The 24287-nt window shown below is 36.5% G+C and overlaps 1 protein-coding gene across 1 annotated transcript; it reads right to left on the bottom strand.

Moving 5' to 3' along the window:
• Nucleotides 1-8134: 8134 nt before the first annotated feature.
• Nucleotides 8135-9028, bottom strand: LOC140827012 (uncharacterized). The gene has a single exon (XM_073189581.1). The coding sequence runs from the start codon at nucleotides 9026-9028 to the stop codon at nucleotides 8135-8137; it is 894 nt and encodes a 297-aa protein (XP_073045682.1).
• Nucleotides 9029-24287: the final 15259 nt, after the last annotated feature.

Here is a 24287-nt window from a genome sequence, read left to right on the forward strand (position 1 = left end):
ATTTATGATTGCGTATATGCATGTATACATGTTTAATACTGGGATTTGTTCTCACCGGAGTTTCCGACTGTTGTCGTGTCTGTATGTGTTCATAACGACAGGTGGGGCAGGATCTGGGTCACAAGCAAGATGAGAGATCAAGATATTGTGGTGATTTCGGACATAGCAGACTCCTAGTTGTTTGTACTAGACGTGTACTAGATTTTATGAACACTAGTGTATGATTGTACTAAAACAGACTTGTATGTACATTATGTTTGTTTAATTGAATCAAGAATAGTTTTATGCTTTATTTATACATTTGATTTTATGTTAAAAGCGAAAATTTGACCCACATTTTCTCACATATCGACTTAATCCCAGATTGAGTCGATTTAGAGCCCGGGTCCCCACAACAGGTGGTATTAGAGCAGTAGGTTATGTAGACTGAGATAGAATAGAATGAGCGGGGTAGATCGAGTCATCTTCCTTGCTTTTGATGTGCTAGCATGATTTATTGCTTTCCCTATTATGTGTTGTACTGTATCTGAGTTGATTTACAGCATATAATTGCCAAGACTGAATCAGAACCGAGTCTGGATCAGAGGTATATGATCAGAGGAGGGCTGAGACAGCTTGTATAGACTGTGTATTAACCTGTATGATAACCAGATATGCCGCCTAGAAGGATACCGCAACCAGCTGCAGGACAAGTGCCAGAACAGGGAAGTACGTCAGGTACTCAGATGGACGTAACCGCTACCCCGATGGAGACTCTGTTGAAGCGGTTTCAGTCGTTCCGACCCTCGACTTTGAAAGGCACTGAGAATGCAGCGGATTGCGAAAGCTGGCTGGATGATATAGAAATGTTATTTGAATCACTTGCCTATTCGGATGAACGTAGAGTAAAGCTGATTGGGCATCAATTGCAAGAAGTGGTCAAGAGTTGGTGGCTAACGATGAAACGAGCCCTAGACCATCGAGGTATTGATATTATTTGGAAAGTTTTTAAAGATGAATTTTATCAACGTTTCTTTCCAGTATCATACCGAAAAGAAAAGGGGCAGAGTTCGCCAACTTGAGACAGGGCCAGTGGAACATAGAAGAGTATGTTGCCAAGTTTTCTTCCTTGCTTCGATTTGCACCACATGTAGCAGGGAATGACGAGGCGGTCGCCGACCAGTTCATAAATGGTTTGAATCCGGATATCTTCACCTTAGTGAACACAGGGCGACCCAACACTTTTTCTGAGGCGCTGAACCGAGCGAAGGGAGCAGAGGCTGGCTTGATTAGGCAGCGAGGATCTTCCTATAGTGTTCAGGGTCAGAGACCGACGCCACCGCCCGCCGTATAGTTTCCAATACCTCCTCCTCGATTTGATAGTGGAAGCAGTAGTAGTGGCAAGAAGTATTTTCTGAAAGCTAAAGGTAAGCAGTTCAAGAGAGAAGGGAGCAAGTTCGTCGAGCTTCAGTGGGTCAAGACAGAGAGGTCCTGGCCAGAGTACCGATTATATAGGTGTTTCGAATTTAGTTGAAGATTGCTGTTTGTCTGGATTAGCATTTGATACAGGTAGTATACCATTGCTACTTACTTCGATTCAAGTTGAGCCAGATTTGATTATGCGAATTAAAGAAGCACAAAGAACGGATCAGAATGTTCAGAGATCAATTCAGATGGTCAGATCAGGGCATGTGTCAGAATATCAGGTACGTAATCATGTGCTATACGTGAATAACCGTCTTGTAGTGCCAGATGTTTCAGATTTGAAACAACAGATATTGTCAGAAGCGCACTGTAGTCGGTTTAGCATTCATCCTGGAGGCCGAAAAATGTACAACGATTTGAAGGCACAATTCTGGTGGAAACAAATGAAGACAGATATTGCAGAATTTGTGTCTAAATGCTTAAATTGCCAACAGGTGAAAGCTGAAACAAAGAAACCTGGAGGTTTACTTCAGAGTTTGTCTATTCCAGAATGGAAATGGGATCACATTTCCATAGATTTCGTGACGAAGTTACCTCGATCATCCCGGGGCTGTGACGCGATTTGGGTCATTATTGAAAGATTAACCAAATCAGCGTGTTTTATTCCATACAGAATGACATACCGACACGATCAGATGGCAGATTTGTATGTCAGAGAGGTCGTCAGATTGCATGGTGTGCCGAAGTCTATCGTATCAGATCGTGATCCACGATTCATTTATCATTTTTGGCACAGTTTGCAGCAGGCCTTAGGTACGACATTACACCTGAGTACTGCTTATCATCCCCAGAAAGATGGACAGTCTGAGCGGACTATCCAGACTTTAGAGGACATGTTGAGAGCTGTAGTACTAGATTTTGGTACTAGTTGGCAAGATTCACTGCCATTATGTGAATTCTCGTACAACAACAGCTATCAGACGAGTATCGAGATGGCACCGTTTGAAGCTTTGTATGGCAAGAAGTGAAGATCTCCGTTGTACTGGGATGATATATCTGAGGTACCAGAACTTGGGCCTGATATGACTCGAGAGATGACTGAGAAGGTGAAGATAATCCAGAAGATCATGAAAACGGCACAGGATAGGCAAGCCAAATACGCCAATATCAGACGTAGGCCGTTGGTATTCGAACAAGGAGTCTAAAGATTTCTCCTTTCAGAGGCGTTGTCAGATTTGGCAAGCGTGGAAAGTTGTCTCCTAGATACATCGGTCCTTATGAGATTCTTGAGAAGATTGGCGATTGAGCATATCGACTTGCTCTTCCTCCTTCGTTATCCGGGATACATGACATTTTTCATGTATCAATGTTGCGGAAATATATGCCTGATGTTTCTCATGTCATTCAACCTGACGAAGCTGAGCTTGATCAGACTTTGAGTTATATTTAACAACCGATACAGATTCTTGATCGGAAAGAGAAACAACTCAGAACGAAGACTATTCCGCAAGTAAAAGTCCAGTGGAGTCGTCATGGCATCGAAGAAGCGACTTGGGAGACAGAAGCAGATACGAGACAGAAACATCCCGAGTTATTTACATGATGTAAGTAATTCTTCAGTCTTGATTATATTACATTTCATGTATGATTTGATAGATTGCCTGCGATTTCGAGGACGGAATCATTTCTTAGGGGGGGGGGAGAAATGTAAGGCTCGAGATTCATTAGTCTTCATTAATATGATACTCAAAGATATGAGAATGCATGAAATGGAATGAGGGGAGAAAAGACATGAGAAATTAGAGTTTTGAGTACAAGATAGACCGCACCCGCGGTAATATAGTTCTGAATTTTGAAGGTGAGGCCGAAGCCACACCGCACCCGGGGTCCAAGAGCCACCGCACCCGCGGTCGATGTCCAGTAGGGTAGGAAATTTTATTCGAAGCAAGACCGCACCCGCGGTCGTCGAATTTCAGAATATAAAAGTGCTGCCGAAGGCGACGCGCACCCGCGGTCTAGAGGCTTACGCACCCGCGGTCGTGCGTGTTACACAACGAAATGGCCATGTGTTACTTGCCATGCATATATGTTATATGTGTCTTGATTTCATCCCTCTCAGTAGCTGAGAACCGAGGGAGAGTTTCAGGAAAAAGGAGTAGGGTTCTTTCATTGTAGAAGTCAACTTGTGCAAGATTTATCCAACCAAACTTCAATCTAAACATAGATTTGTGCTCCTTGCATCAAGAACTACAAGGGGATGTAAGTTTATTTCAGTTTCAGTATGGTTTGAAGTTTTAATGTTGGGGAAATTCAGATATAAGTTATATTACGTGTTCTTGATATGTTGAGCATGGTATAATTGCAATCGGATCGATTTTCGGATACCGTATGAGATTGTCTTGAATTTCCAGCTTGTATATTGAGTTGAGATAGTGAAGAGTTCAACACGAAACATTAGATTTTAATGAGGCTTATGAGAGGTTGATATTGATATATGTTGAGGTTTGAGTTATCGGTATTGAGACCTACGCAGTGATGCTGTCGAATTATACCGAGAATGATTATTGACTTGTTCAAGACTTGATGTGAGTTATATATTGATAGACTACTTCTATATATTGTCATTTCAGATTTGATTGAAAGATATAATCTTCGACTTCAAGATCTCGATCAATTCCTACGACAAGAAAGGTATAATTCATGTTTTGTTTGGGGAAGACGCAACTCAAATGAGATTCAATTTGAGTTTCCCAACAAAATCACATACTAGATTTATTGTTTATCTCTTTGATATGATTTGGATTTGTTTATAGATTTATATTCAAATCTCTTGATTTAATCATGCTTTGTCTATAGATTTATATTCAAGCATTGAGATAGGAGAGTCGTTGACAGATTTGTCAAAACTAGACGTTCGGTGTATCGACGCATAGGAGCAGACTTCCTCCGATTGTAGACATTCGATACAGACACGACCGAAGTCTAGGAGTAAGACGTACAGTTACCCCGATTGGGAGGGTAGGTAACAGACAGTGACGTCTTATTCACCCCGGGATCCCTAGGGTAGAGTCGAACTGAGTCTAGACATGATTTGATTTTAGTTGCATGCTTATATTGATTGGTTTCATAGATTATGGAACCTATTCTCATTGCTCTCATTCATGATTTATGATTGCGTATATGCATGTATACATGTTTTATGCTGGGATTTGTCCTCACCGGAGTTTCCGGCTGTTGTTGTGTCTGTATGTGTGCATAACGACAGGTGGGGCAGGAACTGGGTCACGAGCAAGATGAGAGATCAAGATATTGTGGTGATTTCGGGCATAGCAGACTCCTAGTTGTTTGTACTAGACGTGTACTGGATTTTATGAACACTAGTGTATGATTGTACTAAAACAGACTTGTATGTACATTATGTTTGTTTAATTGAATCAAGAATATTTTATGCTTTATTTATACATTTGATTTAATGTTAAAAGCGAAAATTTGACCCACATTTTCTCACAGATCCACTTAATCCCAGATTGAGTCGATTTAGAGCCCTGGTCCCCACAATCTTTTGCAGCTTTATCGGAGGGTCCTCAATAATACTCCAACCTCTATCATACTCAAGGGCTGCCGATGCCAGGAAATCAGCTGCTCTATTTTGTTCTCTATATATATGGTGTACTCTGACCTCCCATTCCTTGGCGAGTAAGTTCTGGCTTTTGTAAACTAAATTGATCGCGGACGAGGATGGTGTCCCTTCGCCATGGAGCCACTTCACTACTATCTCTGAATCGATTCCTAGCACTAACTTTTTTTGTCCTGACTGCCATGTTAGGTGTAGTCCTTTCCACACAGCCCATAGTTCTGCTTCCTCACTTGTACAGATGCCGATGATGATGATGAAGCCTCTAATCCATTCTCCAAATTCATTTCTCAGGAAACCTCCTCCTCCTGCCTTTTGACCCTGAAGTTTAACACAACCATCCACATTTAAAGCGCACCATTCATTTGGCGGAGGAATCCACTTAATGAGCTGATCTTCATAAACATTCATGTTATTTGACAACACCCTGCTTGTGGAATAGGCATTCCTAATATCCCAATATTGTACTTTAATCCACCGAATCTTCATTCGATATCGATCGTTTTTCCTTTAAACACGAAGTCGTTTCTCCATTTCCAAATCCACCAAATCGCAATTGCGAACATATTTTTCCAGTCTGTTACACCATCTTTATGCCCATATTTCGATATATTTCTCCTTATCCAATCATCGGAGTTCATTCCTATCTCAGCCTGGTACTTGTGTGGGGACCTCAACATGCACCATATGCCTCTAACTTCATTGCATTTGCGGAACATATGGTTCACATCCTCAATGTCCTCTAGGCATAAGGCGCAGCGACTGTCCGTCGTAAATCCTCTCTCAGCTCTTACCTTGTTGCTCACAATCTTCTTATGAGCCACTAGCCATATAAATGCACAAATGCGGTTTGGAAATTGAAGTTTCCAAATGTCATTCCAAATGTGCTCCGTCCCTTGATTGGTTGAGTTGTTTATCATGTCATAAGCCGATTTAACTGTAAAGTGGCCATTACTGGTACCCCCCCAACAGTAGATATCCTCGACACTATCATCTCCAATAAAGTGTATGCAGCTAATTTATTCTTAGCTTCCAGAGGCAGGATTCCCTATGAATCTTTCCAGTTCCATCCTTCTCCTGGTATCCAATATTCCTTGACTTTTCTCATTTCTTCCTCTATTGTAATAGTTCTGATCAACTCATTCTTCAAAGGTTCCTCCATAAGCCACCTATCCCTCCAGAAAAGAGTAGAATTTCCACTTCTAGCTACCCCTCTTATCCCTTTTCTCCAACACTGTTGCAAACTTGGATATACCCTGCCAAGCGTTTGAGGTGCCTTGTTTTGCTATGATTCTATTTGAACTATCAGCCCCGCTCATATATTTTCCTTGCAATACTTTCTTCCAAAGGCTTCCTTTTTCCTCCATTAATCTCCAGCATAGTTTCAACATGAATGTTGAATTCATTTTAGTGAGGTTTCTCACCCCCAATCCTCCGATGTTCTTTGGTTTAGTCATTGTCTCCCATTTTACCAGGTGACATTTTCTTTCTCCAAGTTTTCCGCCCCATAAGAATCCTCTGATCATTCTCTCCATTTGCGAGCATATGCCTTTCGGCAATAAGCATGTTTGCATTGTAAACACTGGAATAGCATTTATAACTGATTGTATTAACACTTGTCGCCCTGCTAGACTTAGATGTTTTGTTTTCCAGCCCTCCAGTCAATCTTTCACTCTATCAAGAACTTGTTTAAAGAGGCTTCCATTAGCTCTTCCGTGTATGAAGGGTACCACCAGGTACCTTCCAAGATCATTTGTTAATGGGATTCCCGATATAGAGGACAGGTTTTGTGCAGTTGCATTGTCCACATTATTTGAGACGAAAATTTGAGATTTCTGTGGATTGATTCGTTGTCCCGATCCTGAACAGAATTTATTCAAGCATTCCAGAATGACTTTTAGTTGTTCTGTTGTCGCCTCTGCAAATAGAACCATATCGTCTGTAAAGAATAGATGTGAAAGCGGTCCATTTCTGGATAGCCGAATAGTCTTCCAAATACCATTATCCACTGCTTGGCAAATAATATGGCTTAATCTTTCAATGCACATAACAAAGATGTATGGGGATATGGGGTCTCCTTGTCTAATCCCTCTTTTAGGGTTAAACCAATCCAGTTGTTCCCCATTCAAAGCAATTGAGAGTCGGCTTGTTTCAATGCAACTCATAATATTTCGAGTCCACTCTTGGTTGAGGCCAATGTCAAGAAGGGTTTCACGGATAAACTCCCAAGAGAGTCTGTCATATGCCTTCTCTAAATCAATTTTTATGACCATATACCCTTTGTTCCCCTTCTTTTTTCGCATCGAATGTAATATCTCTTGGTAGATCAGAATATTGTCAGTTATTTGTCTCCCTGGGACAAAGCTACTTTGGAAGGGGCCGATGGTATCAGGCATAATTCCTTTAAGCCTATTTGTCATGGTCTTAGTAAGGATTTTCTAGCTCACATTGCATAAGCTAATTAATCGGAATTGCGTTATCCTCTCCGGATTCTGGACCTTAGGGATTAGCGTTAATATTGTATCATTCACTCCTTGAGGAATACAGCCTGTCTGAAAGAATCTGAGTGCAAATTCACCTATTGAAGCACCCACTACAGACCACATTTTCTGGAAAAAAAACCAACATGTAGTCCATCGGGGCCTGGAGCTTTAAACGGGGCCATATCAAAGAGGGATTTTTTGATTTCTTCAATTGAAAATTGACAGTGCACATTCCTGAGTTTTGATTCGTCTACCTTTGGAAAGAGGCCTTGATGCATTGATGACGGATTGTCACTTTCGCTGGATTGGAACAGGGAGGTGAAATAATTGTGTGCTAGCCTCCTAATTTCCTCTGTCTTGGTTAACCATTGTTCATTAGAATCTTTGAGGGCATCAACCTTGTTTCTGCTGCATCGAACAATGGTGGATGAATGATAAAACTTTGTGTTTCTGTCTCCTGAAGTTATCCACTCCTCCCTCGACTTTTGGTACCACAAGAGTTCTTCTTGTTCTAGCACCTTGTCAAGATCTTTTTTAAGTTTATTTTCCAGCTTCTTCAGGCCATGTCTGGGTTGTTTATCCATGCTTCGTTGGATGCCTTCAATTCTAGCTATTAGCCTCCTTTTATTTTCTGGATGTTTCCGAAGGTTGTTCTGTTCCAGTTTGACAGGATGCTGGCCATCTTTAAAATATTATCTTCCATGTTTTGCCTATTATCCCACTCTGCTTTGATTACCTTTGGAAACTCCTTATGAGTGAGCCATGCTGCTTGAAATCGAAATATCCTACCAGATTCTGATTTATTCTTGTCACTCAAATTTAATATCAACGGGGCATAATTGGACTGAATGATTGGTAGATGCGTAATGTGAGAATCCGGGAACATATCCTTCCATTCCAAGTTACACAAACCTCTGTCTAGTCGAGCACTCTTATGCGTATCAGAACTCTGACCCCTGGTCCAAGTGAATTTAGATCCCTTGAAGCCCATATCTATCATGGCTTGGTTGAAGATCCAATCTGCGAATTCTGGGCTTCTATGGTGGGCCGAATTCCTTTGGGGTTCTATTTCATCGTCTGAGATAACAGAGTTATAATCTCCAATGGAGCACCAAGGACCTTCGATGTTCAGATTGTCCAAGCTGAGGTCATGCCACAATTTTTTCCTAAGTGTTGCATTGGGGCTGCCGTAAACAATAGATAAAAGCCACAGAGCTTGGTGTCCAACCTTCACCCGAACTAGGACGAATTGTGAGTGTGTATGGACTATCTCCAATTTCATATCGTCTTGCCAGAAAACCCAAATTCCACCACTGAATCCCGTAGCTTCAACCCTAAGCCAATTCTCGAAGCCCATCTTCTTACAAATTTCATCTGCTTGGTAACCCGAAACTCGGGGTTCAATTAGGCCTAAGATTCTAGGATTGAATCTTCTTTTCACATCCTTGATGACTCTGTTAATAGCTTTTGAAGCTGCGCCTTGACAGTTCCAAATCAATAGATTCATAAAAGAGAAGGTTGTAAATAAACACCTAAAAGTGGTGTAGGCGCCCCTCATGCAGTCGCGATCCATTCGATTTTCATTGGGCAGGGAGATCACCCCAAGGTGTCTCCTTGACCACTTCATCTTCCACATTCATGGCTTCTTCCTCCATTCGCACATCCTCTCCTTTGTTATGTCTAGGTGGGTCTTGATGATGCTCGTCCTCTACTCTAGTATCGAACATACTGTAGGTATTCATTGCATCCTCTGTTATTGTGTTTTTTATCACCATGCGTTCTATGATTTTTCCACCTTGTGAACCTCGGATAATCACATGTTCCTCTGCTGCCGCCGCTTGTTTAGATTTAAATTTTTCATGATTCCTTTCTCTGTTCTCGTCCCTTACTTGTGTCTGCTTCTTCCCTTCCTTCTGGTGGGCTCCTTCATAGCTAGTGTTTTCCAGCTCCTTGTAGTTAATCTGGACATTGGGCCTTTTACCTCTGCCATCTAATGTTTTATGCTTGTTTGGGCCTTCGAGAGTGTTATCTGGCCCATCCATGTTGAGATTCAAATTAGCGTCATCTTCAACAATCAGAGATTCGTATCTGGATTTATTCTTTTGGAATTGATTTCCTCCCAAATCCGCCCCTTCCTTCCTACCTTCGTTGTTTCCAAATTTGTCGTAAATCTTATTCTTGCCTTTCTCAATCTTGCGATTATTTCGTGTTACCATCATCCATGGCCCAAATTTTGCCGTTGTTTCCGCTGGATGAGGATCCTTTCCATTTTGGTTTTCACGAGAGTCGTTTCCTTCCTTCTCCGGTGGTAGACCATGGTTTCCGGCAGCCTGTAAGTGCGGACATTGCTCTTTGTGGTGGCCATGTGTTCCACAGTGAAAACAAATCAGGTGCAGACCCTCATATTCGATCCGAATGACTCGTCTCCGTATTTTAAATTTTGCCAGGAGTGGCTTTGTTATATCCACTTCTACGCATAACCGTGCAAACTTACCCCTTGAAATTAAGCTCGTTGTCTGTTCCACTTTGATCGGTCTACCAATGTTGCTTCCAACTTTCATAATAAAATCTTGGTCGTAATATTCGATTGGAAGGCAGGGGAAGCGGACCCAAGCAAGTAATTTCTCTGTGTTGTCGAAAAGAGGGTTGAAATTGGGAGTCCATTCCTTGGTGATCAGATAGTGATCCATAATCATCCATGGGCCTTCGTACTTAGAATATTCGTAATCCTCAAACGAGGAAAATTTGACGATGTAATAGTCGTTCTCAATCGCTACCATCTCAATTGTAGCGTTGGTCTCCATAGTGCTTTGATACGCCGGAACAAATAGTTGTATCCGATTGTTCTTCCTAGAACCTTTACTAATATGGTCTGGCGCCATGGCCTACGTAGTCTCACCTTTTCCTCCCTCGACAGTTTTATCAGCGGGCAGCCTTCCTCCACAGTCTGTTCTCCCCCGTCCTCATCTTCATCGTCCGAGATGAAACCTTCCTCCTCCAAAAAGATGCCTGTGTCCCCCCGGATGTCCTTCCCCATAAGGGTATCCTTGAATGAGTGTCGGACTCTGGATGCATCGTTCAAAGGATTTCCTTGGGTCCCCAGTTGGATGTTTGGCATACAATTGCCCATTATCACTTCCTCTACCATTCCGTGAAATTGGTTCTCTATTGATTGCTTAGATTTCTTCTTGCTTCGTTCAAGAATGTCCGCCTCCTCTTGAGAGAGAAAAGGTGAAGAAGCCATCCTGTTCATTATTTCCATTTGATGTCTAATATAAATAGTAAAATTATAATTAATTAATAAAAAATAAAATAATTAAAATATATTAAAAAAATATACGAAAATTAATTAAAAAATTAAAATAAAAAAATAATGAAGTGGACAAAAATAAATATTTAATTCGTATTTGAATTTATTGAACCCGAGCTAAAATTATTTTGTTTTATAGTTTGCGAGCCGATCGCTAGCTTTAATATTTTATTAATATAATATAACTATATATTATGACTTCCCCGTATAATCGCTACACGAAAATACTCTATTATTATTATTATTATTATTATTATTATTATTATTATTAGTTTGGATGTATTGCACATCGGTCGTACATATTTATGTGAGCACCGATAATGTAACACTCACATATTTGATGTAATGAAACATATCAAAATTGTACATCCAATAGATGATTGTCACCTCAACGGTGCTCACATAAGTGTGCACGTTGAGTGTAAAGCATATTAAAACTATATTAAAATTAAACTCTTAATGGCATGTTGGTGAATTCTAACATATTTATTCTCCTTTCAATCCCCTCCCTCGTTAGTTTTCCAATCAACAAACCAAATAATACAAATTACTTAATACTTAACATAATTATAAATATTTATATATTTACATATTTTATTATTCATTAAATTAAATCAATTAATATAATGTATGTTGGATGCTAGTACTGTTAATTAAAGTTAAACCTCTAAAGTAATTTTTGGCATGTTGGTGACATTTTTTCAATAATTCCAAACACACCCTTTAATAACCAAACTCCATAATTCAAGTTCTTTTTTCATATTATATTCTTTCATACCATTTCAATTTCAAAAATTGATAATTTTCATTTTAAAATAAAAAATATTTTTTTCTTCAATTTTTTCCTATGCATCATCTGAGATACCAATTAAGGTATGAAATTTTTTAAGGGATGTTGGGATCCAATGGATGACTAAGCTATTTAATAGAATTCTAGATGCCAAAATATCGGAGACATAATATTGTCGTACCAATTTATATATAAGAATAAAGAAGATGTAACGTCCGTTTTAAAAGTGCGGAATTATTTTTTTTTAAAGCTCGCCATTACAAAATAACATTTAAAATAATCGCCATTATTTTACCATAAAATTCTTACAGTTTAAAATGACCAACATCAAACGTAAACGTAAAGGAGTAAAAATCGTAATATCCTCATCGTATATAAAATTTTCATCTCCTCTCAAATCTCATAAAACATTATGCGGAAAACATGTGGTCCTCGGGTCGTGTCACCGCACCAGGCTACCTACTCAGAGTTCGGCACCTCCAGTCTCCTCATCATTAAGCTCACCTACATCACACACTCCTAGTGAGTCTAAGAACTCAACAAACCTGTACCAGGAATAACAAGTATATATATATATATATATATATATATATATATATATATATATATATATATATAGCACTCAGTAGTGAAAAATATCATACTCAACATATATTTCATGAACTTAAAAGCATAACGTAAACGTGTTGTGTAAAATCATATCATGTCAAAGCATGTCATCTAATGTCATCATATTCGTAAATGTGTCGTGTAAAATCATATCGTATTAAAGCATGTCATCTCATGTCATCATATACGTATACATATCTTTTTTAATTGAATTCAGTTCATTAGTTGTGACTTTCGTATCAGCTCTATCGATAGATCCATCTATAAAACCGTGGTGCCCGGCGGCAGGGGACATCAGCGACAATATTACCCGCCCACTGAGCCCGGGCCTCAGCTCATCATATCTCATGTAATCGTATACATATACATCGTCAGTCACAACCAAATCTCATACTTCAAAAATAACATCATATTCACCACTTAATAAAAACATGCACATACGTAACATTTTTCTTAAAACCAAGCATGCGACGTATTTATCATAATTGCGTAAAAATAATAAACATGATGCATAAACATTTAAAATATCATAAATTTGTGTTCAGGGCGCTGCCATGGCCAAAATCTCACCCTGAGTGCAAAATGACCATTTTGCCCTAGAAACCCAAAAATTACCAATTCACCCTTGGACATCTAAAATTGACCCGAAGCTTACCAAACTCCTTAAAATGTCCCCAAACATTTTTAAAAGTATTCCTAGATGCAAACTCGAGTCAAATTCACAACTTAATCGATTCGTTTTAAAACTTGGACAGCGGTCCCGGTTTTAATTCGAATCAAACCGAAACTTCCCCAAATTTTACCAAACTTAAAACATGACTTAACAACACCACACCTTACTTAGATCCAATCAATTAGAACCCCTTAGAACCCTGTAATGCTTGCTGGTATGCTGCTGTATTTCTACACCAAGAATTCGAAAGGTTAATTGCTACTCAATACCAAGTATCTCGGCCTCCCTCTACCCCAGACCAACCCCAGACTCCACCAGACCTTCCTAGACCTTGAGTGGACCTTCATGAACCAGCATAACCCATGGATGTTCCACCATGCAGCCCTCAGCTCCACCACGATCACCATCCTCACAATAAACGCCCAAGCCGACGCCCCCTCTACCTCTCACGATCAACCACGCAGCCACTAGCAACAATTTCCAACCCCTTAACATCACCTTGACACCATGTTAAGCCCCTAACAACCTAAAAGCCGCAGCCCCTTGCACCAAACCAAAAACGTGAGAGAATGCTAGAAATTTTAGGAAAATTTGCAAGCCAATAAGAGATCTACAAACTGGCTGCTGGATCGAGAGTTTTGCTACAAATAAAACACACAACAGCAAGTATATGGCCTATAAGATGCAAAAACGAGAGTACAATGTGTGCCTTGATGATTTCTACGCAAGAACGATGAAGAAATGAGCAACGGGGAAGTGTCGGGAAATTTCTTTTGCAAGAAGTGGAGATGGCCGAGACCTTCAGCTGAGTTTTTTCGAGAATGATGTGGTAGGAGTGAGGGTGTCGGCTGATAAAATCATTAGGTTTAGGTTAAATTAGGTATAGGTGATACACTACAAGAAAATAGACCTTTAGTGACGGGAAATATCATCACTACATAATCAAATCCCGTCATTAAATACTTTTAATGACGGGAAATTTCCCGTCATGGACCGTCGTTATTGCCCTCGTAGGTAAAGGTAATTAATGAGGGGAATGATGTCCCGTCACTAAAGGTAGCGACGGATTTTTAATCCGTCGCCAAATAAGCGACAGTTTTATAATCCGTCGCTAATTTTAGCGACGATTACCTTTGAAGACCGTCGCTAATTTTCGCAACGGTTTTGTTTATGTTATCCGTCGCTAATTTGTTTCGTAAAATAAAAAATAATAATTTTATTAATTTAATAAATCTAATAAAACAAAAAATAGAAACTAAAATTTTGTAAAAAAGAAAAATTTTAAGTATTGTTAAGTAGTAAAATTATGTGAAAGTAAAAAATTTTAAGTGTTATTAAGTGGTGAAAAAAAATTAAAGTGATATGGTAAAATTGTGTAATAGAGAAAAATTTTAAGTGTTTTGTGAAGAGGTAAATTTGTGTGAGAAAGAAAATTTTTAAGTGTTGTGAAGTGTTGTAGAGGGAGATGGCGGTATTTATAGAAATGGTGCGACGGTTTTTGATTAAACCGTCGCTAGTAGCAACGGTTTGACAAAATACTGTCGCAAATTTAAAAAACGTCGCTCATTTTAGCGATGGTTATTATTCGACTGTCGCTAATTTAAATTTTGCGACAGATTAAAGTCAAACTGTCGCTATATTTAGTGACAGATTTGAAAAACCGTCGCTATATTTAGCGACCGCTTTGAAAAACTGTCGCTATATTTGCGACGGTGTTAATTTACCGTCGCTAATGTTTATAGATGCGACGGTTTTGATAACACCGTCGCTAAATATAGCGACGGTGATTAATCCGTCGCTATATTTAGCGATTTTTTTATTAAAAAAACTCTTGTAATGACCACTTTTGTGTACCCTCATTATTTTTTTGTCATTATTGATCAAATTTCTTGTAGTGATAATTATATAATTATTTCGTGTTAGAAATTTATCGGCTGATACAATCATTAGAAAGTTTTTGAAAATAATAGACGAACCCTCAAAAAGTCTCCAGATTCGATAAAATTTGTGTACCGTTAAAAATAAAATCATGCGGGTAAAAATACCCAATTAAATCTAATTTTTGAAAACACGCTTAAAAACACCTTAAAATAAATTAATAAAATTTAATCACGTAATAAAAAAAATTCCTGATAATTCCCCGATTTTCATTCCTCGTTCGAGCGCGAAATGCAACTTAAAAATCTTAATGCATGAAGTTTTAAAATTTCATGAAATAAATCCTATCATGCAATAATAATGCATAAAAAACTAATTAAACACTAATTAATAAAATAAACATGCATTTTATGCTTTAAAAGAATTTAATAAAATACCAAAGAAATTTAATAATTTGCATGCATGTGGTTCACGTGGACCTTCAAATTTTCGGGACGTTATATGACTGCTCAAACTATAGAGGATGAAGCTTATAAGCCCTACACTGAAGTAATAGAAGAGAGTGATAGAGAGAAAACTTATGAGTATCACTACTGTATCATATAACCAATTTGTTTTCGTTATAGTTAGATCTACAATGGAAGCTATTTTTTTATAAGACAAATGAAAAATAAATATAGAAAACAACAGAAGAGTGTGCATATGATATTTATTGACTTAGAGAGAGCGTATGATATAGTACCTAGAGAATTAATTTGGTTGTTACTTTAGAAAAAAATATGTGCATTAATACTGCACCAAAATCATTAAGGATATCTAAGGTGTGGTAACAAGTGTTAGCTCTGTTGGATGATGTCATGTGAATTTCATGTGGCAGTAGGACTTCATCAAGGATCAAATTTATGCCCTTGTCTCTTTTTATTTTGTGATGGATGAGCTGACGGAACATAATTAGCATGAGGTACCTTGTGTATGTTGTTTGTAGATGACATTATCCTGATAGAAGAAACTAAAGAAGTTGTAAATAAAAAAATTAGATAGATGTCGTGGAGCTCTTGAGAGTAAGGAGAGTGTACTCAATGTAGGAGATTTATTGACTTTTAATGACATTTGTATATTTTAAAAGTCTAGAAGTATTCAATCAAGACTTTTGCACTCTCTATATATAAAAGTCTAGTGGTATTCAAAATAGACTTTTATAGAGTTTTAAAAATTCAAGTGATATTCAATATTGACTTTTAAAAACTTTGTAAAAGTCTAAAGGTAACTTCATAGAATTCATTAATATACAAACATTAAAGCCTAAGGTACAATTATAAATTGTCAAAAATTGTATTTGGTTCAACCCAAAGATTTGGATGGATTTTTAAAAGTTCTAACTCATACACAAGCTATTTATTTCTCTTTCTGCCACATCACCTCTCTTCTTATCTTATCTCCTCTCATCTATCTATATCATTCTATCAAATTTTCAAAATGAATATCTATATATATTTTCATCTTTCGTTTTCAAAATTTTCATTTTTTGGCTGATTTTTCATTTAATAATTTTTTTATTTTAATATCATAAGAAATTTGAATTCTAGATTTGATTTTATGATTTTTAATTTATGATTTATACAAATTAATGTAAAATTCAATAATAATAAAAGATGATCTAAAAAATCGTCACTTAATTCTTAATAACTGAATAGCCTCGCAACAACCATTATTTTTTAAAATTATTTTAGCATTTTCAATTAATATATATGCCATGATATTTTTTATACAAAATTATATTCATACAATAATAAATAATATTCTTTTCACATGTATATTATCAATTCAAAAACAAATGTTATATATATTAATCAATGATGTATTTTTAAAAATTTACAAATATATATACAAACCCATATATACATATAAGGATTAAATGATTTAACTTTTAAATAAGTAAATTTATTTATTTATATAAATATTGAAAAAATATTTCAAAATGACTATGTTTTATTTGTCAATTAATTATAAGTTCATAATATGTTATAATCAATAACAAAATTTATAAAATTCTATAAAAAAAAATATCACAAAAGTGTATTAAAATCTTGCAAAAAAATCCACATAAATCCACATAAATCGGTGATATTTTTTAAAAGTCAATAAAAATCTATCAAATCTATAAAAGTTTATCATTTGAAAAATTCATTAAAAATCATCAAAAGTCTGAATTGAATACGCCCCACTAAATGTTTTATAATTAGTAGCTCAAAAACAAAATATTAGCTTGTAACTTTGGTCCTGAATATAGACAAATGAGTAGTGCAATTGAGATTGACAATCAAAAAGTCCGAGAGTATGAAACTTTTCGCTATTTAGGATCTATCATATATCCAAAAGATTGAGGACATTATATAGGATATAATCCATATGATTAAAGTAGGATAAATGAAATGGAGAATGATATCAGGATTTTTATGCGATAGAATGATGCCTGTGAGATTGAAAGTAAGAAGAGACCAAACACCACCTCAATCTGACATATCTTAGATTGATAGATTAATGGAAGGAGTAGTATGAGAAGTACGTCATTGAAAACTTGGATAAAAGTGGCTAAAGAGGATATCTTAGATCTTTGTTAAGAAATGAGACGTGGGAAAATCGCTTAATTTAGAGAACCTATATACATTTTGCCGACCCCCTAGCTAACAAAATTTGCTATGATAATTAAGAAAATCAAACCAAATGTCAGAAAGCAACATAAGTCGTGGAGGCGACTTCTGAGAATTGCCACATAAAAGTGGACAAAGAAACCCTCCTTAAAACCTAAAACTTTCCCCATTTACTCTCCGAAACGAAGAACAGAAATGGCTCTAAGCCACATGCTTAAAAGATCTGCTTCAAGATTTGCACCGTTGATCTTCAATCACAAGCATCTCAGCCACAATAACCACCACACCTCGGCCCTGTTCGCCACCTTCAATGACCGTTCCTCGGGAATATGGCGGAATCTCCTTCATCTTGCATTACCCACTAGCCCACTTGATTTTAGTTTATCTTGTGATTGTACGACATCAGATTTTTATCGTGGATGACTGTTTTAGTATCTCGACGTGTAATATTTTCTAGTTATTTAAATTTTCTATCCAGTTAATTATAAACAACAAGGATCATTGTCTTATATTGTGTTTGTAATATTTGACAATTTGAACCATCATGGTTCTCTCATTTCAAATTATTTTGCAGGTTGAGGAGGTTCCACTGTGTTTCCCTTTCAAAATTCAAGACCATCACGGACAACAGTCTATAACGCTGACCAGAGAATATCAAAGGTGAAATCATATCTATTGAAGTTCACATGCCTGACATTATTAATGGCGCGGGGGATGATGCCGATGACAGTAGTGATGAAGGCCGGGGATGTTTTCGGGTGAAAATTTGATGTCGTACAATCACAAGAAGAAAATTCGTACAAACATACAACTGAATCATATAAACTAAAGAAGAAAATTGAGAGTAAAATTACTTTAAATTGATTTAGATCTGGAAATTTCGTAAAAACATACAACTGAATCATACCAAACTCCTCCATCTTTATTTCGTCATACCATTTGATTATAAATCAAACAAGGATAAACATATTCGAGAAATTATTGAAGCCTGCCATGTTTGTCACCATGGATATACTTTCACTAGTTCTTGCGGAGGGTTCCTATTCGAGAAATAAATAGCATCTTCCTTTACGAACCAATAACATTCACCAGTTGTAATGCATGGATAATTCTTCCAAGCCGAATTAAAGACATCTATATCTGTGTTCTTCTCATTCCACCATATACGACATGTGAACTGAGTGCCTTTCATACTTTCACAGAAGCCGAAGTTGAAATTTTCACCCGGAAACAAACCATGGATGCCAAGGCTGTCGTCTCTGGACCGGCAATGCGTGAATAATTGCGCAGAATTGGGAGGGAGACTATCCACGATGTAAATTTGGTAGCTGTCCGTAAAAATGCATGTGCGCTTGTTCTCTAATGACAGTGCCTGATAAAAAAAAATGGCTGAGACCAAAAGTAACGGGCAGATGAATCTCATCGTTTCTTTGGAGAAAAGAAAATAATGCCTGAAATGTCACAATTTTTGAAGTCCAATTTATAGAGGTTTTTTTTTCCAGTTAGTCATTATGATCATATTATGAGGAAATAAAGCATCCTGTGTATTAAATATATCACCACCAATTAAAATTTGGGCCAAGATTTTAATAATTTATTTGCAAATTTTATGGAAATAAATGCATGATATGAATTACATATATTTTATTGACAAAATTATTACATATATCCAAACGGAAAAAAAAATTTCTCGGAGAGATTTGATAAGATACATTACTAATTGATTGTTCATTAGAAAACCGAGTCACTGAAAAAGGTAAAAAAGAAAATGATGCATAAATTTATTGATGTTATAAATAATCTGATTCAAGATATAAGATGATACATCAAACCGAGTCACGGAAAAAGAGAAAAAAGAAAAGAAAAGAAAAGGTAAAAGGATGCATAAATATATTGTGTTATAAATAATCTAATTCAAGATATAAGATATATCAAAAGATATTTGACTTCATGTCGATTCAAAATATATATTTGTTATTAATGCTCCAGAAGAACATGATATATTATTTGTCAATATTTTTTTTGTTAATAGTGACTTGGTGTTCAATGGTGAAATACATAGGCTATTGAATAAAAATTATGAATGCGTGATAGTGAGACTGAAATGCCATCAATCGAAAAAAAAAAAATGATAAACCCAATGAATTGATACACTACAAGAAAATATGTCTTCAACAACACTGAAAACACAACACTTTTATTGGAAAATTGTTGTGTTTTTACTTTTAGTAACGGTTTTTGTTAAAACCATTATGGATTAGCGTGTTTTTTGGACAAACGACGGCGATTTTAGAAAACCGTTGTGGATTAGCGTGTTTTTCGGACAAACGACAACGGTTTTAAAAAACCGTTGTGAATTAGCGTGTTTTTTTTTTACAAACGACAACGGTTTAAAAAATCGTTGTGGATTAGCGTGTTTTTTTAGATAAACGACAACGGTTTTAGTGATCCGTTGTTAATTAGTGACAATTTTAGAGAATATTTAGCGACGGTTTTAATTTTAGAGAATCTTTAGCGATGATTTTATTAAAACCTTCGCAATTTTAAAAGAGCGAAAGTTTTAAACAAAAATTGTCGTTAATGTTTGTTGCTATTTTAAAATTTGCAACGGTTTTAATACCATCGTAATTTTTAAAATAGCGACAGTTTAAATAAAAACTGTCGCTAATAGCGACATTTTATTAGCGATGGTTGTTTACTAAACTGTCACTATTGGCGACGATTTAATAAACAATCGTCGTAAATTGTCTATAAATACAAGCGTTTTCAATCCATTTTCCTCCACACTTTTCTTATCTACGATAAAAATTTTTCTCTTAGACGTAAGTTTTTTCGCTTCAATTCTTGATAAATTTCTAAGTGTTAGTTTAGTTAAGATCATGAATATTATTAGCTTCGAAAGATTGTATGTTTTTTTTGTTAGATTTATTAAATTATAAAAGTAAATATTTTTTATTTTACTTAAAAAATTAGCTACAGATTATGTCACCGACGGTGTTTTTCTAAACCATCGCTAATTAGCGACCATAAGCTCAATATGGCAGAACAAATTTGAGATCACTACCATAAGCTCAATTTGGAAAAAAAATCCCCATATAGTGTAATTTATGATTTCTATATCTACATTTCCTAATAATTTTTTTTCTAAGGGCAATTTATGCATCACCATATCTCACAATAAATGGCAATTCTATATCTATATATCAAATTTATGCAGAAATACCATATCTAAGGGAAATTTATGCATCACCATATCTCACGAATTACATTAGTGAGGTACATCTTTTCTCCAACTTGAAGACAGTGACAACTAGTAAGGAACATATCTTGTTTTCTTCAATTCGCAATCTCAAACAGACTATGGATTTACGTAAAGAGATTAGCAAAAACTGAAGATAATATGACCGATCGTTTTAAAAAGTTTTCACATGCATCAATTTTTGGCAAATTAGTGTAAAAGATTAGAATACGAATAGTTGATTATTTCAAATGATGCTTGCAATAGAAGGAGAAGTCAAAGTCTTACTGTTTTCCTTGTATATTATTTTTCTCATTTGGATTTTCATGACAATGTTTTTAATGAGGCAATTAACAATTATCAAGAGATTTCATACTCTTTTTCCTTTGCTAGGATTTTATCCCTTTGAGTTTTTTTCCTTGCAAGGATTACATGAGGTGTATCTATCATCAGGAAGCCATCCAAATAAAGCATCTATTGATGTACTCTTTTTCTATCATCGGAAACATTTAAATTTTGATGATAAGCCCACCTTAAGAAATTAGCTCAGGATTATTAAGATCCAACTGTGTGAGAAATTCAGTACCCGATTAGTTCAGCAGTCCACTTGCACATATATGTTAGTTATTCAAGGTCTACGAAACTAAATGAACATGCATTACTGATCATCCTCAGAATATTAAATTTTGTCGACAATCATTTATGAGCTTTGTATTTCTTATCTTAATTAATGATTCATAAATTCAACAAATCGAACATTCAGAAGATAGTCAGTATACTAATTATTGATAACACTATCTGACTGATTTGACTGTCATTGTCACAAGCATTTTTTGTGGCCTTCTATAATTAGAACATGTCGAATGACATATGAAAAGTCGTGCAAGTGTATTTATGATTTTGTTACTACCAATTTGTAGTTGTTCAGATCCAAACGTTTGAAGATCATCTATAAAAGGCCAACTTATAAATCGGCAAAATAAGAGACACATACTTTACGCAGTCAATTCTTGCGATTCAGAATATCTACTCAAAATATCAGAAGCACACTCTCAAAAGCCTTATCATATCTTTTTCGAGATTATGTTGTGCTATATATTCTCATTGTAATCTCATACTTGCATTATCTTTTGAGTAAGTCTTTGTAACAGACAGGAAGAGTCTTTTCGTTCAGAAAATTGTTTAAAGTTGTGAAGGAATCGATACTAAGAAATTCAGTAGGACGATGACATGTGGTACGTCATTGCTCAAGAACCAATCAAAATTATGAAGGCCAAAACTGTAGTAGCCATTATAGACGGTGCACCACAGATGTTAGAGAAACCACTATCAGAATAGACTACTAATGACAAAGAGAAAGCAAACATGGATAACGCTGCAAATGACATATTATAAAAAAATCTTGAAAAAAATTAGTATGATCAAGATGTGCGCCACTGTGAATAAGATAAGGAACAAGATGATTCAGCTCTGTGAGAGAAATTATCAGAAAAAGAAAAAAACTCACAGTAGCCATGAAAAATTTGAGAACATCAAAATGAAGTCCAAAGAATCTCTGAATGACTTTGATGACAGATTCAGTAGTTCTTGGAAAAGAATACACCAATAGAGAATTAGCCTTGAAAGTTATTAGAGTTATTATAAGGGAATGGGATGTAAAGAAAATTTCCGTGAGGGAATCAAAAGATCTAAAAAATTTGGAGCTAAATGCTTGTTTACAAACTTAAAGGCATACGAGTTTGAACTAGAAACCAGAGGATGAGAGTAATCTATTAATCTATTTCTAGCCATCTGACGAAAGCTCTTTTTGTCACTACTACTAAAATTGTCCAAAAGAATACTACTGAACAACTGAGCAATGATTCTTTGCCATTGTTTGTTAAAAAGTTTACCATGTTCATGAAGAAGAACCACATGACATTTCATAATACTAATTGGAATTATAAGAATGATTCACCATCCGGTGACATGCCTTGTTAAAACTATGGAAAGACTGGTCATTTCATTGCTGGTTGTCCTAATCCAAATAAAGATGATTATAAAAATAATGGACACAAGAGATGACAAAAATTCTCGCAAGGATCATAAGGCAATCGTTGCTGATGATAACAAAAGCAAATAGACATACTCTAGTTCAGAATCCTCTAATTTAGAGAGCCAATCCAGTTATGTGATGCTAAAAAAGTTCAGTGTCTCATGACTGATGCTGATCAGGACATGACCACTAATGAGGTATTCGATTTTGACTCAAATGAAATTACACTAGTTGATTTAGGAAAAGCATTACAAAACATGGTTGAGGAGTACTCGAAGGTTTCTCAATCATTTGATGAAGTCAAAACTGAAAGCAAAGTTTAACGAGGTATCATTGAGTCCCGATGAAGTTTCTAAGCATCTATATTCCCACATGGATATTTTGACGAATAGATTAAGAATGTTATAAATATATTCATGTTTTAGATGATTATCCTTATTTAGTAAGATTTGAAAGAGTTGTGATAAAGATCGATATGGAAATATAATACCCGTAAAGATTTGTATCATGTTATTTTTCAATATAAATAGGGTTATTGAGTTCAGTTAAATGTGTACCTGAATGTTGACTCATGAATTATCTCTCTTCTTTAATGAATACTTTATATCCATCTCTATTTTCTCTTATGATTTATAACAACTGAAACATTTAAATTTTGATGATAAGCCCACCTTAAGGAATTCACTCAGGATTATTAAGATTCAACTCTGTGAGAAACTCAAGTACCCGATTAGTTCATCAGACCACTTGCCCATATTCGTTAGTTCTTCAAGGTCTACCAAACTAAATGAACCTGCATTACTGATCATACTTAGAATATTAAATTTTGTCGCCAATCATAGCCCATGGTCGTTACAAAAATTTTGTCGACAATCATAGTCCAACTGGTACTAGGATTTCTTTGCCATGACTTATATGTCCAAGAAGTCTTGGGTTCGAATCCTGAGAAGGTAAAAGCTCCAGTGCTTGGGCTGGAGAAGTTCTATGAATAACGACGCTTGGGAAAGCTCGTGAGGGAAAAGGCCCCAGTGGGAACCCAAGATGGGACAAGGCCCTCGAGGGAGCCCAAGATCGGGATAGCCCATGGTCGTTACAAAAAATATATTTCCGCACTTTTAAAACGGTAGACGTTTCAGTTGGTATCAGAGCAAGGGTCCTGTATAGGATTGTGAAATCGCCAGCTTCTGCAGCTCAGTCTTCAACGCCTCAAGTCTGTAAGCTTTTACGATTTAAATGATTTATTGTTATCACCTGCATGCTTTCATGATTTACGCTATGCCACCCTTACCTGGGACAGGTTCAAGGAGCTATTCTATGGAAAGTACTTTCCAGCATATGTCAGGGGCCGTCTGATGAGAGAGTTCATGAGCCTCCGCTAGGGGGATTCACCGGTGGCAGAGTTCATCCGCGAATTCGACAGGGGCTGCCACTTTGTGCCCATAATAGGGAGGGAAGCCAATCAGAAGCTGTGGCACTTTTCGGATGGATTGAGACCCAACCTCCGTCGGGATGTCATGTTTATGAGGTCGGCAGGTAACAATGAGGCCATCGTCTGCACTTTTCAGGCGGAGCAGGCTCTGTG

The sequence above is a fragment of the Primulina eburnea genome, chromosome 3 (assembly GCF_022965805.1).
Source record: "Primulina eburnea isolate SZY01 chromosome 3, ASM2296580v1, whole genome shotgun sequence".
NCBI lineage: Eukaryota > Viridiplantae > Streptophyta > Magnoliopsida > Lamiales > Gesneriaceae > Primulina > Primulina eburnea.